General features: G+C 42.3%; 1 protein-coding gene across 6 annotated transcripts in view; it reads right to left on the reverse strand.

Moving 5' to 3' along the window:
* The window catches only part of NR2C1 (nuclear receptor subfamily 2 group C member 1), a 47,517-nt gene extending 30,120 nt beyond the window's left edge, over window positions 1-17,397 (reverse strand). For 2 of the 6 annotated variants that reach the window (XM_084206347.1, XM_084206343.1), the window contains exons 1-2: window positions 17,283-17,397; window positions 3,437-3,512 (exon numbers count right to left, since the gene is read on the reverse strand). In XM_084206347.1, coding sequence (XP_084062473.1) covers window positions 3,437-3,490 — 54 coding nt within the window. In that variant the 5' untranslated portion in view covers window positions 3,491-3,512; window positions 17,283-17,397. Of the gene's footprint in view, window positions 1-3,436; window positions 3,513-5,861; window positions 5,936-6,401; window positions 6,459-15,330; window positions 15,380-17,282 lie in introns of those variants that run through there. The other 4 variants (XM_084206345.1, XM_084206344.1, XM_084206346.1 and 1 more) reach the window with 4 other exon arrangements.
* Window positions 17,398-19,141: the final 1,744 nt, after the last annotated feature.

Below are 19,141 nucleotides of genomic sequence, written 5' to 3' on the forward strand. Positions count from 1 at the left end.
GCCAGAACACACAGCTTGAGGTCACTATGAGAGAGGGATGGGGTGGAGGGTAAGACTGCCCCTTCTAGCAGAAATACAAGCTCCCATGAGCCTATGCTGATTTTGAAATTTTGCCCAAAAAATCTGCTTCTTTTGGTAGCAGTCTCATAATCTACTTGCTCCTCTCCCCTCAGTGTGGTAGGTGACACTGGCTGGTTAGTCATTCCGTGATCTGGAACAGGACACCGATGCAGCTGAAAAGCAGCCCAGCAAACAAAGGCTATTCTTAGCACAGATCTTCACAGATCTTCAATCCAGTCTCAACAATGCTCAGAAGCAGATGCATCAGAGCAAATGAGTGAGGCTAATCTCCTGGGGAGATTACTTAAACTGCCAGCACCACCAAAAGAAATGCTTGTCAAACTACTGCCGAGTCATTTCTGGACACTGCTTTCTAAAAATACCCAATTTTTCTGAGTACAAGTACTTTTAAACAATATCTGCTTCTTTGCTTAAAAAAACTGTTCATCAACCAGCAGCATTTTCAGTTTAAGAGAGGTCCTTTCAAGCACTGAAGTTCTGCATCAGCCACTCAAATTGGCAGGTACATGTGGTGATTCAGAAGCAAATAAAGTTTTATGTGCATTTACCTTTGCTTTACAAAACAAATTACATATTATAGAACTGCTTCACATTTTCTCCCTTAAAATGTCATGATCCCCATGTAAAACTACTTTTTAACCCCACCAAATGTCACCTTGACTGTTTTACTTCTATGCAGAATATAAGGCTTTTTATTTCAGTTCATTTTCATAAGAGTAACTGCAAAATTTATTAAAATTTGTACTTTTTATGTGTGTTACAGACTGTTTCAACAATGATATAGCCTTCCTCTGTTACAGCAAACTGGCAGGACTGTGGAAATGAACAACCATATACTTAGTATATCCAGCCAGAGATTAAAGAAAGAATGCTCTTGGCAGGTAGCTTTGCTACATGATTCAAGAAATGTGGTCTTGATATAGAAATAGGAATTATCCTGCACTGAGCAAAAGATGACTAGCAGATGGCAGAATTTGAGCAACAACAATCACTGCACAACGCCCCATACAGACCTGGTTATATTTTGCTTCAATGTTTTGCTTTCATGTAAAATGCCCTAAATTGACTGAAGTATGTTTGTGAACACCATTGTAAAATTGTTGTGGTAATTTTGTGATTTAAAATGCTTAATGAACAACAATTAATATTATTTAAAAAAATCAAAATCTATGTACAAACCACTTCTGATCATTACTTCAATGAGACACAGAAGCATTTCCATTATCCTCAATACTGGAACCCTTTTTCCTTTCAGGTCTTCTTCCTTTCAGGTTCTACTCATGAAATTTTCTTGTAAATTCAATTAAAACTACTTCAACATTCAAGAATACTATAAATGCTAGCAAAAATACTGCTGAAGCTCTGTAGATCTTAAAACATGATTTTTCAGTGATTAGGAACACCACTAAGCAATTACAGCCTGTAGGTAGGCAGGAATGTAAGTTACTGCATGGAAGCCCCTGTGAGACTGCTTTCCTTGCTGATTTCACCTTTCAGGCAGCACATTCATTTATGGCATGGACCTTTGACAACAATTTTGGCTTAAGGAGTTCCAGCTTGCACTGCCCTCAGGGATGCTTGTCAGTCCTTCCAACCAAGTGCCTGGTTGGGCCGTGCCTCCTATGAAATAAGGACGCTGATCACAACCAAAAGGGAGATGACCTTCCTCCCCTATGCTGCCATTAATTTTTTTTCCTAGTTTTGTCCACAGCATGATGACAAACAGAGCATACATGAGCAAGATTAGGATAGTGAGAGAATAAGTGGCTAAGTGAAGACTGGGGAATGGTTAAGCTGCACTGCTGCCAAACTGTTAAGCTGCACTGCTGCTGTGTGACCGTCTCAGACACAGTAAAACCTTGCTAAAGGACAAATCCTAATCTACACTGCTGACAAAACAACAGCCATGAAAACTGCAGAGCTGTGATTTCACCACGAACAGGAACAGCTACAGCTCTCTGCAGCACCGCACCTTCACTCTCCCTGTTTTCTCCCCTGCCTTCCTTTGGCTACCAGCTATCTTCTTTGTGCTGGCTCTGGTAGTCACTGGAGCCTTCTCAGACCCTACTCTATGCTAACCCAGCAGAAAACCTTTCACTTGCTTTGTACAGGTTATTAGCTTGCTGTTGGTGGGGAAATTAATAAGGAAAGAAACAGAAAAAGGACCCTCTCTCCCACGGTACTGAGATACTACGTCAGCTCAGTGTCTCCTGGAACCACATTATGAAATTGAGAAACAACCCCCCAGAGGCTAAACACCCTCATCACACCACTGAGTGGAATGTACACTTCAGCTAGCTTTGATTAGCCTTGTACTGTCACAACCAAACAAATTTAAACAGGAAATACAGCCCTATTTAGACCTCAACAAAGAATTATAGTCCCAAAACAAAACTGCATTAAACATGCGTTCTTGCCTAATAAAGAAGACAAGTAATAACAAGCAAACATCCTACATCCCATAAACCACTTATGTCCTTTGAGATAGCCTTAGCAGCACTCAGAACAACTCAGACCAGAAAAATAAGAGCTGTGAGAATTTATTCAGAGTAGAATTAACCATCCCATCCCCCACTCCAACCTTTCCATCTGAAATCAATGCTGAGAGGAAATAAAATTACTTGCGAAGTTAAGTCTATGTCTAGACAAGAATCCAAGAGTGGATATTTCAAGCTAAGAAATAACACTTATTTAAGATAAACAAATTACTGCCTCTATCTAATTTAAAGTGGTGCTAATTTTAAACAGTTTATGCCATACTGAACATTTCTAGATAACTATGTATGCCCATATCCACACTCCCAAACTATCTGTGCACCTCTGGTAGCTCTCTGGCTGCAGTACATAGATTCTGCATACAGATCACAGAGAACCAAAACTAGAAATCTGCAGAAACAGGCGCTCAATCTTTCTTTTGACATACAGCAAGCACATATATCTGAAAGTGAAGAACAGGCAAAACTTTACTAGTGAAACCAAAAATGGCAAATGAAGTAATTGCATAGTTGTAAAGTAAAAGCTGGTTCCTGACTTTTTAAACTAAAAATGAGTAAAGCAATGACACAACTAGATGGCTCTCTGAAAACCACTACAGGCTCAGACAGCAAGCTGAAAAGCTAGAGATTTAGTGGAAACACTGCTAAACGGTTCTTAATTCCTGTGGGGTGCACTTTGGCAAAAAAAGGCTTTGCAGTGTAACTTTAAAATGGACATACTAGGTTCTTCTGCCTTCTGAGGGAAGCGTCCAGAAGCCTTGCCTGTATCAAAAATTTTCTTTCGTGATTTGGGCTTTTACAAGTCAGTCTGTGCATTTTATTATCCAATTTCTCTTAAACAGGACTCAAAATTTATGTACCTCTCCCATTTGCTGTTCAAAAATTTGATGGGCCAGTTCCTCTATGGTTGCCATGATCTTTAATCACCAGAATTTCCTGTCAAAGAAAGGAAAGAAGATGCTTAACATCTGTAGTTTCAAAAGTAAAAATACTCTGGGGAAAATATAGTTCACATAAGTGTCTTCACAGTTTTATGAAGATGACATCCCTGCAGAATTTAAAGTTTGCTTATACTACAAAAAAAAATTGCTATTTGAAAACCTTGTATTGTTTTATTTAAATATATAGACATAGACTTCCTATTTTTCATCTTCTGCTTTTCCAATAAACAACAATAAAATCACTGTGAAAACAGAAGTCTGTTACTGACCATGACATCAGCAGGTCCATGTTTAACATCTTAAAAAACTGGAACACAGACAGTTTTTGTTAATGCAAATCAAGAGGGGCAAATCTAACTTCTGGACTCATACAGATTTCTTTAGTATTAGCAGGAGTGCTTGAAGGTCAATTCTGTAACTAACAGGCAACAGTACTTGGGACACAGAAGGTAAGTGTTTAAAAAAAAAGATGCTGTTTCACCATCAATACTGCAGCTACAGCACGAACTCAAATCTACTTAAGAAGAATTTTGTGGGGCTTAACAGACACATTAATGCAGTAGAAGGGATTCTGATGCATGCTTTGTTTATTTGTCAAGGTATACATTATGTATTATATTATTGATATATAAATATTCACTAGGCAGTGCTTAAAAGGAACATTCACAAATTAAAAAGCACTATATAAACAATTTTACTGACAAAAGCAAATTAAAAATACTGCAATAACTACCTCTTGTATGAACAAAGACACTACTCTTACACTAATACTGGTTTTCATTCTTTAACTTTTCTGGAACTCCTAGGAACTACCAACTCCTCAATAAAACTCAAAACCTCCCCAATGAGCCATTCAAATAAGAAAAAATAACACACTTTAAACTCAAATTTAACTCAAGCTAATTCTGCTCTTAAAATTGAAAGAGAAATATTTTTTGACTAGAGCAAGAACTGCAGGCCATGCAGGTGTGCCCAATGGTATACTAAAGCCTAGTTAATGTTACAGAAATATTTGTGTACTGTAGATCATACACTAGCATGCTGCATTATTAGTTAAATTAGGACAAAAGATAACAGGCATGCACATAGAGATATGATACTGAAGCTTATTCTGAAAAGCATTATCTCCTTGGAAGATCTAGGTGTCAGCATCCTTGCAGGAGCATTCTATTAGCCCACTTCTGCATCCAGTGAGCTGCAGCACAATCACTATTCAAAGAGCACTTGGAATTTTCAAGGCAGGCAATGTGTCTTACCAATGTTTTCTTTTTTTAAATAAAATACTAGCAATAAAATATTGTACTGTTGACATACAGAGTGCCAGAAATGAGTGCTATTTCATTACACAGTAACAAAGAAATCACTTTGAGGTATTAATTTGCACCAGCTGGTTAGTTCTCCTAAATCAGATGCAACTGCCCTCACAGTCAAGATGTGAGCTAAGTAAAACAACTTAGCTTGAAGACTGAAAGTGATTTAAACCGACGAGTTTCACCTTGGAGTAAAGCAGTGAAGGAATACATATGTATTCAACTACGATGCACCAGTCATAGGGAAACTGGCTCTCAGAGAGGCATAAACCCGGCAGAGAATTTTTGAAACTTATCTAAAAGAGATTCATTTGAGCTGCACTTGCATAAACATGGGACATCAAGTACACAAACAAGACTGAACTCCTATGATGAAGAGGCAGATGGAGAAAAGGTGGAAACCTGTCCTACCTCTTCATGCTGTCTGGAAAAGCATAGGGAGGTTCAACATATGGATGCAGAACCAGCTGTCAAAGCCACACAGATCATGAGTTTGAGCATGTGAGGCATGCACACAATGGAAAAGGAATGTACTCACTGTTATTGACAAGAATTTATATATTACTCACATGGTGTTTTATTTTTGGACATTTGCATTTTCAACTTGCATAAACACTCAGAAGTAGGTTCTTTTGTGCGTTGTTGCTTTATTTAACTCAGCGATCCCTAAACCAAAGGGCACTGACAAAATCTGTATCTGTAACACCAGAATTCTGTACTAAAATATCTTAATTGAAATCACCTCTAATAAACCATGTAAGTCTGCTCTGAAGAGCATGTATAAGAGTGAAAAAAAATCAGCTTCAATATTTCCAGTATAAACTCTTAGACAACATTTCATGTTGCAGATCTGGAGAGCTGCAACAGGCATTCCTATCCCATTTTCCATTTTTGGCTAATAATCTCTTCATGTGCTAGCATACACATAATGCCTGAGAAATCAGTTCAAGCAACTGAACTGGCAGAAACTTCTTTCTTTCTTGCTGAGTCAAGGAGTAATTTCAAAAGCAGTTTGAACAAAATTTACAGCTCACTTTCACGAAGGAGGTCCTGCTCACCCTGACCAAGCTGCAGCGGTCTTGACCCCACATCAGGAAAATTCACCTCACTAAAAGGAGAGAAAACTCAGCCGGCAGAAATGCACCAAACATTATCTAGGTAAGCACAATGAACTTGATTTCTTTTGCAGCCAGATTCATTCTATTGCAGCCAGATGGGAGAATATGTTGTTAGAAGTCAAGAGAGGGAGGAAAAGAAGGAAGATGCAAGGAGGAGGCAAACCTCCATTCCACTGTTATTGGTGGGAAGCAGGTAATTCAGTTGAACTGCACCACGAAACCGTACCCATTGCTTTTGGCCCAGCCAGCTGGCTGATGTGGGTCACTCTGGAGTCACACAAGCCCACAGGCACCTGAGCGAGAAGCAAGGTCTCCCCTCTCAGGAGCAGCTATGTGTTAAGCTGCTCATCTTTCTCTGGGGACAGGGAAGCAGGACAGGTCAAGGAGAACTATCTACAAATATTCTGCTAACTTTGGGACAGCTGTAAAAGGTTTTGTAGTTCCTATTTTGCTTACCTAGGGTATCTGTGTTAGACTTCACATCAGGTATGCTTAATCACTCTTTAGACATCCCTGCAAGGAATTAAGCAGAAAAAAAACGCTTCAGCTGTTTTTCTTCTATTATGTAAATTTTAAAATTCAGCACATTTTTCATGTATTTAAAAGCTTATTTTCCTGAGTTACTCCAGCCAACATTCTCAGTGGCTGAATTATTTCACATGAAATAATAAATATATTCTAAATTCAAAGCTACCTGAAATTGAGAAATGCTCCCTAAACACCTCACAACCTTCATTTCCCAGCAAAGAAAATTACTTGCGGGATGTTGCCTACCCAGAGGCTTAACAAAGCCTCTGACACCATCTGCCCCAGCATTCTCCTGGACAAACTGGCAGCTCATGGCTTGACCAGGGTTTCCTGGGTAGAGAACTAGCTTCCTAGCTGGGCCCAAAGTGGTGATAAATGGAGCTACATCCAGCTGGTGGTCAATCACCAATGGTGCTCCCCAGGGCTCAGTACTGGGATCAGCCATCTCTAGCATCTTTATCAATGATCCAGATGAGGGGATCGAGGGCACCCTTGCTAAGCTGACAGATGACACTAAGCTGGGCAGGAGTGCTGACCTGCTGGAAGGTAGGAAGGCTCTGCAGAGGGATCTGGACAGGCTGAATCAATGGGGATTCAGCCTGGGGATGCTGGTCAACAGCAGCTGAATACAAGCCAGTGTGTGCCCAGGTGGCCAAGAAAGCCAATGGCATGCTGGCCTGGATCAGCAATGCTGTGGCCAGCAGGACCAGGACAGTGACTGTCCCCATGTACTCAGCACTGCCATATCCAGTTCTGGGCCCCTCACTGCAAGAAAGACTCTGAGGTGCTGGAGGTAGTTCAGAGAAAGACAACGGAGCTGGAGCATAACTTGGCTGTTCAGCCTGGAGGGTTCAGCCCAAGGGGTGTTCAGCCTGGAGAAAAGGAGGCACAGCAGAAACTTACTGCTCTCTACAAGCACCTGAAAGGAGTGAAGTTGTACCAGGGGAGGTTTAGATTACATACTAGGAAAAAATTCTTCCTTGAAAGACTAGTCACGCGTTGGCACAGACTGCCCAGTGAAGTGCTGGAATTGCCATCCCTGGAAGTGTACAGCACCAGGCCTAGTGGCAACCACAGGGGTGCTGGGTTAACAGCTGAATTCAATTTTTTTCAGCCTTAATAATTCAAAGTATCATCAGTCTGAGTTTTGATCTTCAATAACCAGATCTTCAAGGTGTTCTCATCTAATGTGAATCTTCTTGCTTTTGGAAATGCTCTTTTCCATGCTTGTCAAAACCATGCCACACACATTCAAAGGACACACCAGCCCATATATGAGAAATGTTTATTGCTAGTATAGGAAAGAAGTAGATGGAGTCAATTAATTGTCAGGTTTCTCCTTAGAATATTCTCTTCTCCTTTCAAAACAAATGAGACAAATCACAATAAACCAAATTTTATTCAGATATTTAAGACTGATAATCACATTTTTACTTCCTTTCTAAAGATATCTAAAACATTGAAAGGAGGAAACCTGGAATTCTACAAGACCAGAGACCACAACATAAAAAAGCTGCACATACTTTTAGGATTTGCTTTATAATGTCCAACAGTTAAAAGAACTGCAATATTAGTTATATTATGACTAGAAGAGAGAAAGGAAAACCAAGGGTCCTGCCAACACACAAGCATCATGCTGTTTACAAACACTGCCCAAATAATTTTTGCCTCATTTATATTTCACTTTGAATACTCCTGCAAAAATTATCTTCAACTGCTGCTGTTTCAACCAGGAAGCCTATAGCCACCAATAACAAGTACTACTCAATTGCTCTACTGGTTTCCCTTTTTCACGTCAGACTAAGATTCTTGCTTTTACTTTTACCACAAAATTTCTGAAAAATGAAGTGGTAAGAAGTGCTTTGTCCCACGGCCATTTAGCCACTGACACCCTCACAGCTTAAGCTCTTACTTCCTTCTTTAATTTTCTACCATTATAATCTGACACACTGTAAAACTACAGAACAAATATAACCTTTCTAAAATTTTCCTTTAGAAATATGTGTTGCTGACAACTATGTCAAATTAACAACATTAAGACTATCAATATGATTAGACCACTGCCTCTGCAAATGTACAATACATTCTAGTTTGGCAGCCTTGTATTCCCCTAATCTGTGATGATCCCTTTGTTTATTTTCTTATTTCTGGGAACAGGGAAAAATCCTCTTCTCAGAAAATACCCAGCACAGAAACATTTTGCTTCTGTTGCTCTAGGTAGAGAGTAACACAAATATCAGTATCTGTACTTAGACTGATTAGACCTGCTTTACAAGGATGATCATTGCACTTGTTCTCAAATTTATTCCTTGACTGTTTGACAGCATTACTTGTCACATAATTAAATAAAAAATGAAGCTGTTTCAAAGACATTTAAAAAAATAATAAACAATTATATATCTGTCTCTTTTCCTTACAAAAGCTCAATCCCCCCATCCACCAGAAGCAGCATCTAAAGCAGGCATTTTTACAGAAGGCAGGCATTAGACTTCCTCTTAAATACATTAAAATGCATGTATTGCTTTTCTGTTCAATCTTCAGACTCAAAATGCTACCAAAATCTTTTTGTCTGTAAGTTACATATTGTTAGTTTATGTCCCTAGTAAATGAGTTAGTGAGCCTTCTTGACAAGACACAGAAGTATTTTTAAATGCATCGCTATCATCAGTACAAACAGGGTGGTGGTGAATCTGGCATCATCAGTCCAATTGTGTTCCACTGCTACTTAAGCACTCTGCAGGCCACCATAGCAGTGCAAAACTTCCATTAGCTTGCACCAATTAAACCCCTCATCTCTACTTCTTCCTCAGCTTTTATGTGCCAGAGTTTTCTCAATGTTTTAGTCAAAATAACTTATGAAATACTTACTTTTTAAAGAATTTCAGGCTTACTTCAACTGAAATGGGTCAGGAAACATTCCCATGAGAGCAGACAGTAATTTTGAGGGTTGGTAGTCAGAAGCACTAACCTCTCCACTAGTACAGTTAAGTTATACCCAGAAGACATCACCATTTAACTTAACCTTCTCCAGGGACAAAAGTTACACAACTTTAATTGTCCTAGTAGGAGGTTACTATTAATAGTATTTTTAAATATTATACCCCTGTAGACTAAGGACTCTAAAAGTAGTACCAGGGAGTACATTTCTTTAGGTTTTCATGCTCAATTTGATATAAAAGACAACATCTCTCATTTTATTATATTACACTGTTGGTATATATATTATACTGTTGGTATAGCTGGCCCAGTATCAAGTGCCTTGATTCTGATGTAATGTCCTTTAAATGAGTAAGAACAAACCACATCAGCATGAAGACACAACATGAGAAAATTCTGTCCATTCCAAAGATCTTCAGTTTACTTTGGAAAAAAGTACTGCATAACCCTGACTAGTTTTACTTGTACAAAACCAACGTCTGTAAAATTTTAGTAGTTTAATTTACCCTGCTGGCACTGTTAAACTAGTTTGACTCTATGTATGGAATGAATAATGATTCTTCTAATTACTATGTACAGAATGTGTCTTAATATAGGGGTCTTTCCTAGATGAAATCAATCTCTTAAACTAATGAAGCTACACAGGTATGTCCTAGACACTTCAGAGGTACAAGTACATTAACTAGTTATGACTGCAGAAGTTACTGTCCTAGATGAACTTCACATTTTTTTCTTTTATCAGTGTGCTGGTTTTGACTGGGGGAAAGTTAACTTTCATCACAGTAGCTGGTATGGGGCTGTGTTTTGGATTTGTCACGAACACAGGGCCGATAATAGAGAGATGTTTTTGTTATTTCTTACAGTGCTTACATGCAGCCAAGACTTTTTCTGCTTTTTGTGCTGCCACACTGGTGAGGAAGTTGGAGGTACATGGGAGATGGGTGGCAGATACAGGCAGGACAGGTGACCAAAGGTGTATTTTATGCCATATGACATACTCAGTATATAAATATGGAAAGAGGAAGGAGATGGAACGCTGGCATTTGTCTCCCCAAGAAGGCATTACACATGATAGGGCTCTGCCATCACGTTGGATATTCAGCCAGCAGCCTGCCCTGGAGATGGCTGAACACTTGCCTGTCAACTGGATACAGTGAATTATTCCTTGTTTCACCTTGCTTGTCTGTATGGCTTCTGCTTTCCCTATTGATCTGTCCTTATTTCAACCCACAAGTTTTCCAGCTTTTCCCCTTCAATTCTCTCCCCAGTCCCACTGGTGGATGAGCAAGCGACTGCCTGGGGTTAAACCATGACACACAGTAAAATACAAGAAAGTCAACATAACTTTTTAGGAAAGCTCAAAAAGTTAATATAACAGAAAAACAACTGCAAAAGAAGAAGAAACAATCTCTTTCTGTAGTCATACTGCCTCAGTACTGAATGATTTCAATATACCTCAAAGTCAACTAAGGATTTTAGCTCAGGTCATGACATTGGGCTTACAGGTACTCTGTACCTTAAAATGGAAACTAGTCCTCATTTCCATTAGCAAACTAATCATATACTAATTAAGAATTCAGCATAGCCTGTGCCAAAGTTGTTTAATAAACTCCTACACATGAAATAGAATGCACTTAATGATCCCTCTATGATTAAATGTGCCTGAGTTAGTGCTTAAGTAAGTTAAAGACCACCCCTTCATGATTTCTTTATATGTTAGAGCAGTATTCTGCAATGCTTTACAAATAGTGAATTAAACCAAGGAATTCAAACACATTTGTGGAACAAATGATGCTACTGTGTTCAGTGCTTCATATAGGAAAAGACAATGAACACAGCAAGCTAAATGAGCTATTCTTGGATTATTGTTCTATAAACAACACTGTTCAAGAGGGTCGAACAGTTGGCAGATTTAAAGGAGTAAGATTCTCTTTATTAATGAACTAAGAAATATTTATGTGACCCTTGACACGTGGTTAGATACTGTTTTTCAAAGTCACATGAGACCAAGCTTTAGATAGTGCATATATAAGAGGTAAGTAACAACACAAAACTGAAGCAGCTGGACCTGCAGGCAAACAAGGGAAAATGAGATGCTTGCAAAAGCAAAAGGGAGTAATTAAAATGCACAGAGCAAAACAGAAAGAGATGCATTTGTAGGCATGCCTGTGCAATTAATTTAAAATCAGTGCTCTCCCTACCTTCTCTTGTAAGCAAGTGCTACACTGGGAGGAAACGTGAGAAAACAGAATCACTAGGATAAATTTTCAGTTGACTAACAAATCATTTTTACAGTTTGGGGATTTTACACCAAAGGGATAGTCCTACTTCTAGGCCTTGGTTTCTGCCTCTTGTATTACGGTATCTCTAGAACCTGCCCAATCAGCCACAGCTGAGCTGAATAGCTCACTGGTCCCACAACCAACGGGGAACAGGAGGAAAAAAGGCAAGGGCTGTCTGCAAGTGGAGTCTACTCACAGGAGCACTGGCTACATGCCAGAGCTAGGTAAGGAGACAGACATTTAATCAGGTAACCTGCCCTGTGTACTGTCAGCCATAGCCTGCATCTCTACCTGAAGACTGCAAGAGGAAAACATGAGAAAAAAAACCCAAACTGATTCCCAGCACCAAAGCTGAAGCTGCACCATGAACCAGGACCAGGAAGCTCATCTGACTGAAGACTTCCCCACTCACTGGATTAGGTTCAGCCAGGTGCATTCCAGCTGCCATAGAAAGATCACCTTAACACATCACAGCCAGGGCAAACCCTTCTTTCCTAACACTTGGAGGCAATACATTCCGTATGGTACAATTACAGCATTTCATTAGAGGTAGCCCCCACTGCTGGCTTTGTACCACTCTGCATTTGCCTTCATGGTTGTATAGCTGTAAACTCATCTTCTGACTTTATTCACTCTGCACCTAACAATCGTTACACATAACACAGGAAAAGCAAGCAGAACCAGAATCAAGACCACTTCTTTTTGGAAAAAAGCCCACAAGGTTACATCAGCTTATCCATAATGCCAAATTACCCATTCAGGTATTATGCAAGATGACCATTTGGAGTATTGGAAGTATTCACTGAACTACAGCCACAGATGAGGTAGTTGATAGATACATGAAGATACCCTACAGAAATCAGCAAACCTCTTCAACAATACTACTAATATGGGCCTTACAAACTTGCATATCTGCAAATCCATGGAAGCTTCCTTCAGATTAAAAGGAAAAACAAAACAACAACCCAAACAAAGAAGCAAAACCCTCATACAACAAACTGAGTTTCTCACACATCCTTCCAGTAAATCACTTTGACATTTACCCATGTAAAATGTTCTGGGGGATGAACTGATCAAGAGCAGCCCAGCCAAGGACTTGAGGGTTCTCTTGGATGAGAGGCTGGACACAACAATGTGGACTGGCAGCCCAGAAAACCAAACATGTCTTAGGGCTGCATCCAAAAAAACATGGCCAGCAAGTTGTGGGCGGGGATTCTGCCCCTCTGCTCTGCTCCTGTGAGACCCCACCTGCAGGGCTGCATCCAGCTCTGGGGTCCCAGCACAGAAAGGTCCTGGAGCTGCTGGAGGGAGTCCAGAGGAGCCTGCCAAAATGATGAGAGGGATGGAACACCTCTCCTATAAGGAAAGGCTGAGAAAATTGGAATAGTTCAGCTTGGAAAAGAGAAGGCTTAGGGTGACACAACTGCAGCCTTCCAGTACCTGACGGGAGCCTAGAAGAAAGATGAAGAGAGACTTCTTACAAGGGTATGTAGTGACAGGCCAAGGGGGAATGGATTCAAACTGAAAGAGAGCAGGTTAGATTAGATATTAAGAAACTCTTCACTGTGAGGGTGGTGAGGGACTGGAATGGGTTGTCCAGAGAAGCTGCGAATGCCCCATTCCTGGGAACATTCAAGGCCAGGTTTGATGGGGCTCTAAGCAAAATAATAGTATGTGGCACACCTGCCCATGGCAGGGCAGTTGGAACTAAATGATCTTTATGTTCCCTTCCAACCCAAGTAATTTTGTGATTCCCTGTTTTTTTCATTCAACTTCGTTATCAACTACAAAGGGTTAGATTTTGTTAATAGGGTGTGGGTGTGTGTTTGTGAATTTTTTTGGGGGGGATTTTTTTCAGTTCCTATAAACACATGAAAGCCACTCTGAAAAAAATCTTCATATTAAGTCCAATAAAGAATCATGTTGACACACTGTCCTGCTAAGACTTCAAAGGAAACACATTACCACACTAAATAGGGTAGTTCTCACACCACAAAGTTACTGCTAAATTATAAACAGAAACCTCAACTTATTTGGAATGAAATAACCATTCATGAGGGCTCATATGACAATAGCAGAGGGTTTGGCATTAGTTTTTTGGAGGTTTATATTTTTCAAGTTTCCACTTTAACTTCCGACAAAGGCATTCAAATACTGATCCTAGTCCAGTCTGGCTAACTACCAAGCTGAACAAAAGTAATTTAAGTCAAACAAATGTAAACAGCCTTTTAGAGAAGGCCTGGCAAAGTCAACAAAATTAATCTAAATATTGATACAGAAAGCCAGTTCTTAGACCATGATCTTCAGGAAGGAATGCATTTCCTTACAAAATCTGCAGCACTGCATCATCAGATACACAGGACTCAGACAGCACATGCCATCTTCCAGTCTCAAAGAACGGGAATTTTAAAGAGTTTGGTTTTACAAAAAAATAAATCCTTTGCTGATTGAAGATTTTGACAAGTAATGCAGTGATCTCTGGAATTAAAAGCTGATGACTGAAGGGTAAAAATATGGACAGGTCTGCACACACAAGAGTAGGAATTTAATTAAATGTACCTCTGCAGTTTTATCATTTTAAACTTGTGCTTGTATATTACTGGGATAAAGTAACCTGCTGCAAAACAGAATTATATCAGTAGAAATTCTACTGATATGATTCTGTTTTGCAGCAGGTTACTTTATCCCAGTAATGTACAGGCACAAGTTTAAAATGCTAAAAGCAGCTTGAAAGGCCACTGAAGAGGGAAAAAAAAAAAGTAAAACTTTGCCAGAAAGTAACACAGGTACAGGTTAGTTTCCCCTGATGGTCACTGCTGGCTGCACACTGCAGCCTGTGTGTGACAAAAAGCAGAGAGTTGTGCCAGCCAGAGCCTGTGGGCAACCCTCCCCAGCAGATTACGGCTGCTTCACAGGGGATGTTAAACCCACCACAGGCTCCCTGATCTCCATCAGCCAAAATAACTCAGGCTAGCAAAGGTTACAATTAAAAGTACTTAAGCCAGGATGGCTGCTGAAGCAGGACAGACACACGCACCCTGTACCAGCTGCAGCACCTGCCAGCTGAAAGCCACACTTTGTCCACCAGCAGAACAAACACGGACAAGTTAAAATGCGATACCATTCTAGTCCTTACATAGAGTTAAACTCCTTATTTAAGCTTGAGGTATTGCTTTTTTTCAGATTTTTTTGACCCACACATTAGACACAAATTACTTTCTTCAGGGAGACTGCTTTCCTTCACTCCAAGGAAACTCCAGCAAACTCACTGGCTGCACAAACTTTAATTACATAATATAATAAGCATAAATAAATTAAAGCAAAAATTGAGTATAAGCACAGGGAACAAACTAATCTTACTATTGTAAATATGAGATTTCACATTATGGATCAAAGTCAGTTTTACTGGACTACCATCAGCTATAAGCATTCTGTAGCTGTATTTCACAGGGGAGCTATAGAACTGCATGCTACAATATAAGTGGGGTTTCGTTCGGTTTTGGTTCCCTGCACACCTGTCTGCTCCCCCTGACCTTTAATAACAATACAATCATGAAATAATTAATGTTGAAAGGTACTTTTGGAGGTCATCCAGTTCAACCCCTTTTCCCCCAAAACAATGTCAGCTTCAGACTTACACATGTTGCTTAGGGCTTTCTCTTCCCAGGCTAAGAATCTTAAACTGAAAAATAAAGGCAGGCTTTAAAAAAGCACCAAGAACCATGAAAACCCCAAACAAAAAACCCCTCCTATCCCACAATCTAACCTGGGATATAACTATTCTTAAGGCTATCAGAACTCCTCTGAAACTTGTTCCCTTCATGAGTACATTTCACAAGAAAACACAACCAGTGAGAAAAACCAGAAACATTAATAATAATTGAGAAGAAGAGTTAAAGCTATCTAGTTTATCTACTGTGAGCCTCTTTCTGTATGTTGCAGAATGAGCAGCCTTAGCGAGTGGTGCCCAACCCTTCAGAGCAGTGCACAGGAAGTGCAGAAGCAGTGGAGGACTGCACAGCCCTCTGGGTGACCTCAGTTACCTTCCTTGTATTATCACACACGTGCACACATACAGCTGACCACCATCACATGAAAACACTTAGTCCTGTGATAAGAGAGCTTCAGCAATATCTCTGGAGAAAGAGTTATAGAGAGAATCAGGCAAACATTTCATAGACCTTAAGACTTCACTCAAACAAGTGTCCTGAGTAAAGCTGAACAGCAAGAAGCAAGCCTTGGGCTAAATGCTCTGTTGGACATCTCATGTCACAGTTGCCAACCATGGACTAAAGGGGGTGGGGACAATATTAATGGAATTATTCTGAGCAAAATACCTTACAGAAAAAGCCATACAAAATTGGAGTCACCAGATTAACACTGAACTGGCACAGAAATTGTAACGTTTTCCCACTGATCAGACACTTCTATTTCTACTTATATAACGTTGATTCCAAAACCAGGAAGGTGTCCTATAAAAAACTACTTGAATTTTTCCCCATATTATTTTTCCATGACAAGCGTGGATGGAGCTCTTCCTGCTCTCCCAAGTCCACTCTGCTGACACTAGTAGTTTCAAATCAGAGATTTCACATAAGTATGAATGCCTAACTTGGTTTTTCAAGAATCATGTCCACACACTCATCTTTCAGTGAAACCACTATCAAGATTTTTTCCCTCTTCTCTTGCGTAAATTCACCTGCACAATACATGGCATCTCCTCTATTCCCTCCACAGACTGCAAACGTAAGCGCAATCCGGGGAATGCGGCCGTGCTTCTTGCACTTAAAGCAATACATGGCAACAAAGAAAAAATAAAGACTCCACAAAGTCCGCAGCTTCGAAGAAATACTCTACCCAGCGATAAGGAGGAACAGAAACAGGGTCATCTGACCCTATAAAAACAATACCGGCTGTTATTCAGGACATACTACCTTAACCCAAATAAACCCAGAGAGCCGCCAGGGATATACAAGAGGGGCGAACCGGCGGGGCCGCCGGCCGGCAGAGAGTGGCCGGGGGGTTCGGGGAAGCTCAGGGTCACCCCCCGCGCAGGGCTCGGGAGACGGAAAGGGAGAGGCGTCGAAGCCAAGCTGTAGCGCAACGCCGGAGCCCTCCGTCCCCGGCCCTCCCCACCACCTCTCTGCCCTCGCATCTCCCCTGCCCGCCGGTTCACGGGGCGGGGGCGCGGAGCCAGCGCCGTGCCCGCCCCCGCCGCGGCGCTCCGCACAAAATGGCTGCGCGGGGCCGGGGCCCAGCATGAGGGGGCATCGCCCGCCGCCGCCTCCCCCCGCGGCTCCTCTGCCCGGCTCCCGCGGGAAGCGGCGGGCGGCGCCGCCCGGATGCGGGGCGGCGGGACACGCAAGCGGTTCCTGTAGGTGAAAGGTCGGGGGGCGCGGGGCCGCCCGGGGCCGGGCCGGGCCCCGGGGCGGGGCGGGCGCGCTCCGCTGCACGTTCCGCAGCGGTGGCGGCCGGGAGCCGCGCGGGCCCGCACCGTTACAGCGCGGCCGCCCCCGCTCCCCGTGCTCCCGCCGCCGGGCCGCGCCCGCTACGGGGGGCGCCTCTCGGCTGCCGGGGGTCTGTCTCTCACCTGGCGGGCCCGGTAGCCGGTCCGGCGGGTCTCTTTGGCTGCGGTGCGGCTCCGGCTCCCGGGGGTCAGAGTTCGCGACCCCGCCTCCGCCGCCGCTCGACCCCGCCCCGCCGCGGGCTCTGCGCCTGCGCCCGGGCGCGCGGCGGTGAGGGCGGGGCCCTGGGCAGCGGCCGCTAACGGGACCGGACCGGGCCGGGCGCGGGCGCTGCGCCCGTCGGGCCCGCAGCCCTGCGGGCAGGGCCCTGGGAGCACACGGGCATCGCGGTCCGAACGGACCTTCAGGATCGCCCCGTCCAGCCACTGTAACACCTACACCACACCAGCCAGCGCCACATCCCGACGCATCTTAAAACACCTCCGAGCATGGTGACTCCAACGTCCCTGGGCAGCCTATTCCAGTGCCCGATCATCCTAATGGAAAAAAGATTTTTTTCTAATCTGGAAATCTTTGCTGGGACCACTTAAAGGCACCCCTTTAGTTCTCTCACTGCAGGCACGGTAGAAGAGACCAGTCCCTCACCTCAGTATACAACTACAGGTAGTTGTGAGGGAGCCATGAGGGCCCTCCTAAGCCTCCTCTTCTTGAGACTAAACAAACCCAGCTCCCTCATGCCTTCCTCATGAAGCTTGTTTTCAAGACCCTTCATGAACCTTGTTGACCACCTCTGGATGCTCCTTTTTAGAGTGAGGGGTCCAAAACTGAGCACAGTTCTTGTGTTGTGCCCATTGAGTGGAGAGCACAAGTCTCCAAACCCCACTGCAGTTCCCTGCCGGGAAATGGGAGCAAGCAGCACTGAACATCCCAGGTGTTCAATGAAGATCCCAGCACAGCATTTGGGCTCTGGGGAGCTTGGTGGGCTCTCCTGGCTGAGGCAGAGCCATAGGCAAGACTGGCAGACTGGGTTGGAAACATGCAGCATGACAGAGGCACACGCAGCGCCTTGCAGTCACTGTATCAGTTCAGCCAGCTGAGTCTGGAGGAGCTGTGCTTTGCCTGCATGGCAGGAGCAAGTTCCATCCTTAAATGTCAACAGTGCCCTGGACAGCTCTTGGGAAGGCAATGGCCTGGCTGCCAATGCGTGCCTGCTCCTGCTGGGGCTGTGCCACAGGAACAACTTGCTGCTGCTCTGGCTCAGTCTCAACATCTGTTTAGGCCAAAGTTGTGTTAGCTACTTACTTTGTTTATGGTAATTATTTTAATTAGCTTGATTTTAAGTAAGAGTTTTATATTTAAAATACAGCCTTTCCCTTCTTCCTCTTTCATCTGTTCAATGAAGATGGTCAAGCTGTGGTCAGAGATCAGCAGCAACTTCAAGATCATTTAGGTCACCAGGGCTGTATGTGCAATTTCATGATCTGAAAATCATTTAGATCACTTAATGCAATTTCTACTGAATCAAATGACATAAGCATCAACATCTGAGCTGCAGTGATAGGAAAAAACCCCAAAGAATACAAGCAAATTTATGTGTTAACATTAATAAAATTATGCACGCTCTTATCTTGTCAATTCCATTACTCTTTTCTTCCCACTCCCAGTCCCTGGATACAAGCTGCACTTATATCTATAAACCCTAGCTTGAGATCACTAGTTCAGTCGGTATTTGCAAGCATAGTATTTTGCTTTTTGATCAAAGACGTTCCCAAACACCAAATGCAAATGAACTCAGTGAAGAATTTTTAAGTCAGAAAATTAACTTGCTAAGCAATTCCTTTAAGTGTCAAATGTTGCAGCACTCTCAATTTATAGTACTTGTCACTTCCCAAACTAGCTTGAGCTGCACATCCACTTTATAAATGGTGGAGCTTAGCACAGTTTATTTTAACAAATGCCTAGTAATTTGCACCAAATCTTATTT

This window comes from Fringilla coelebs, assembly GCF_963513975.1.
Source record: "Fringilla coelebs genome assembly, chromosome: 5".
Taxonomy (NCBI): Eukaryota; Metazoa; Chordata; class Aves; order Passeriformes; family Fringillidae; genus Fringilla; species Fringilla coelebs.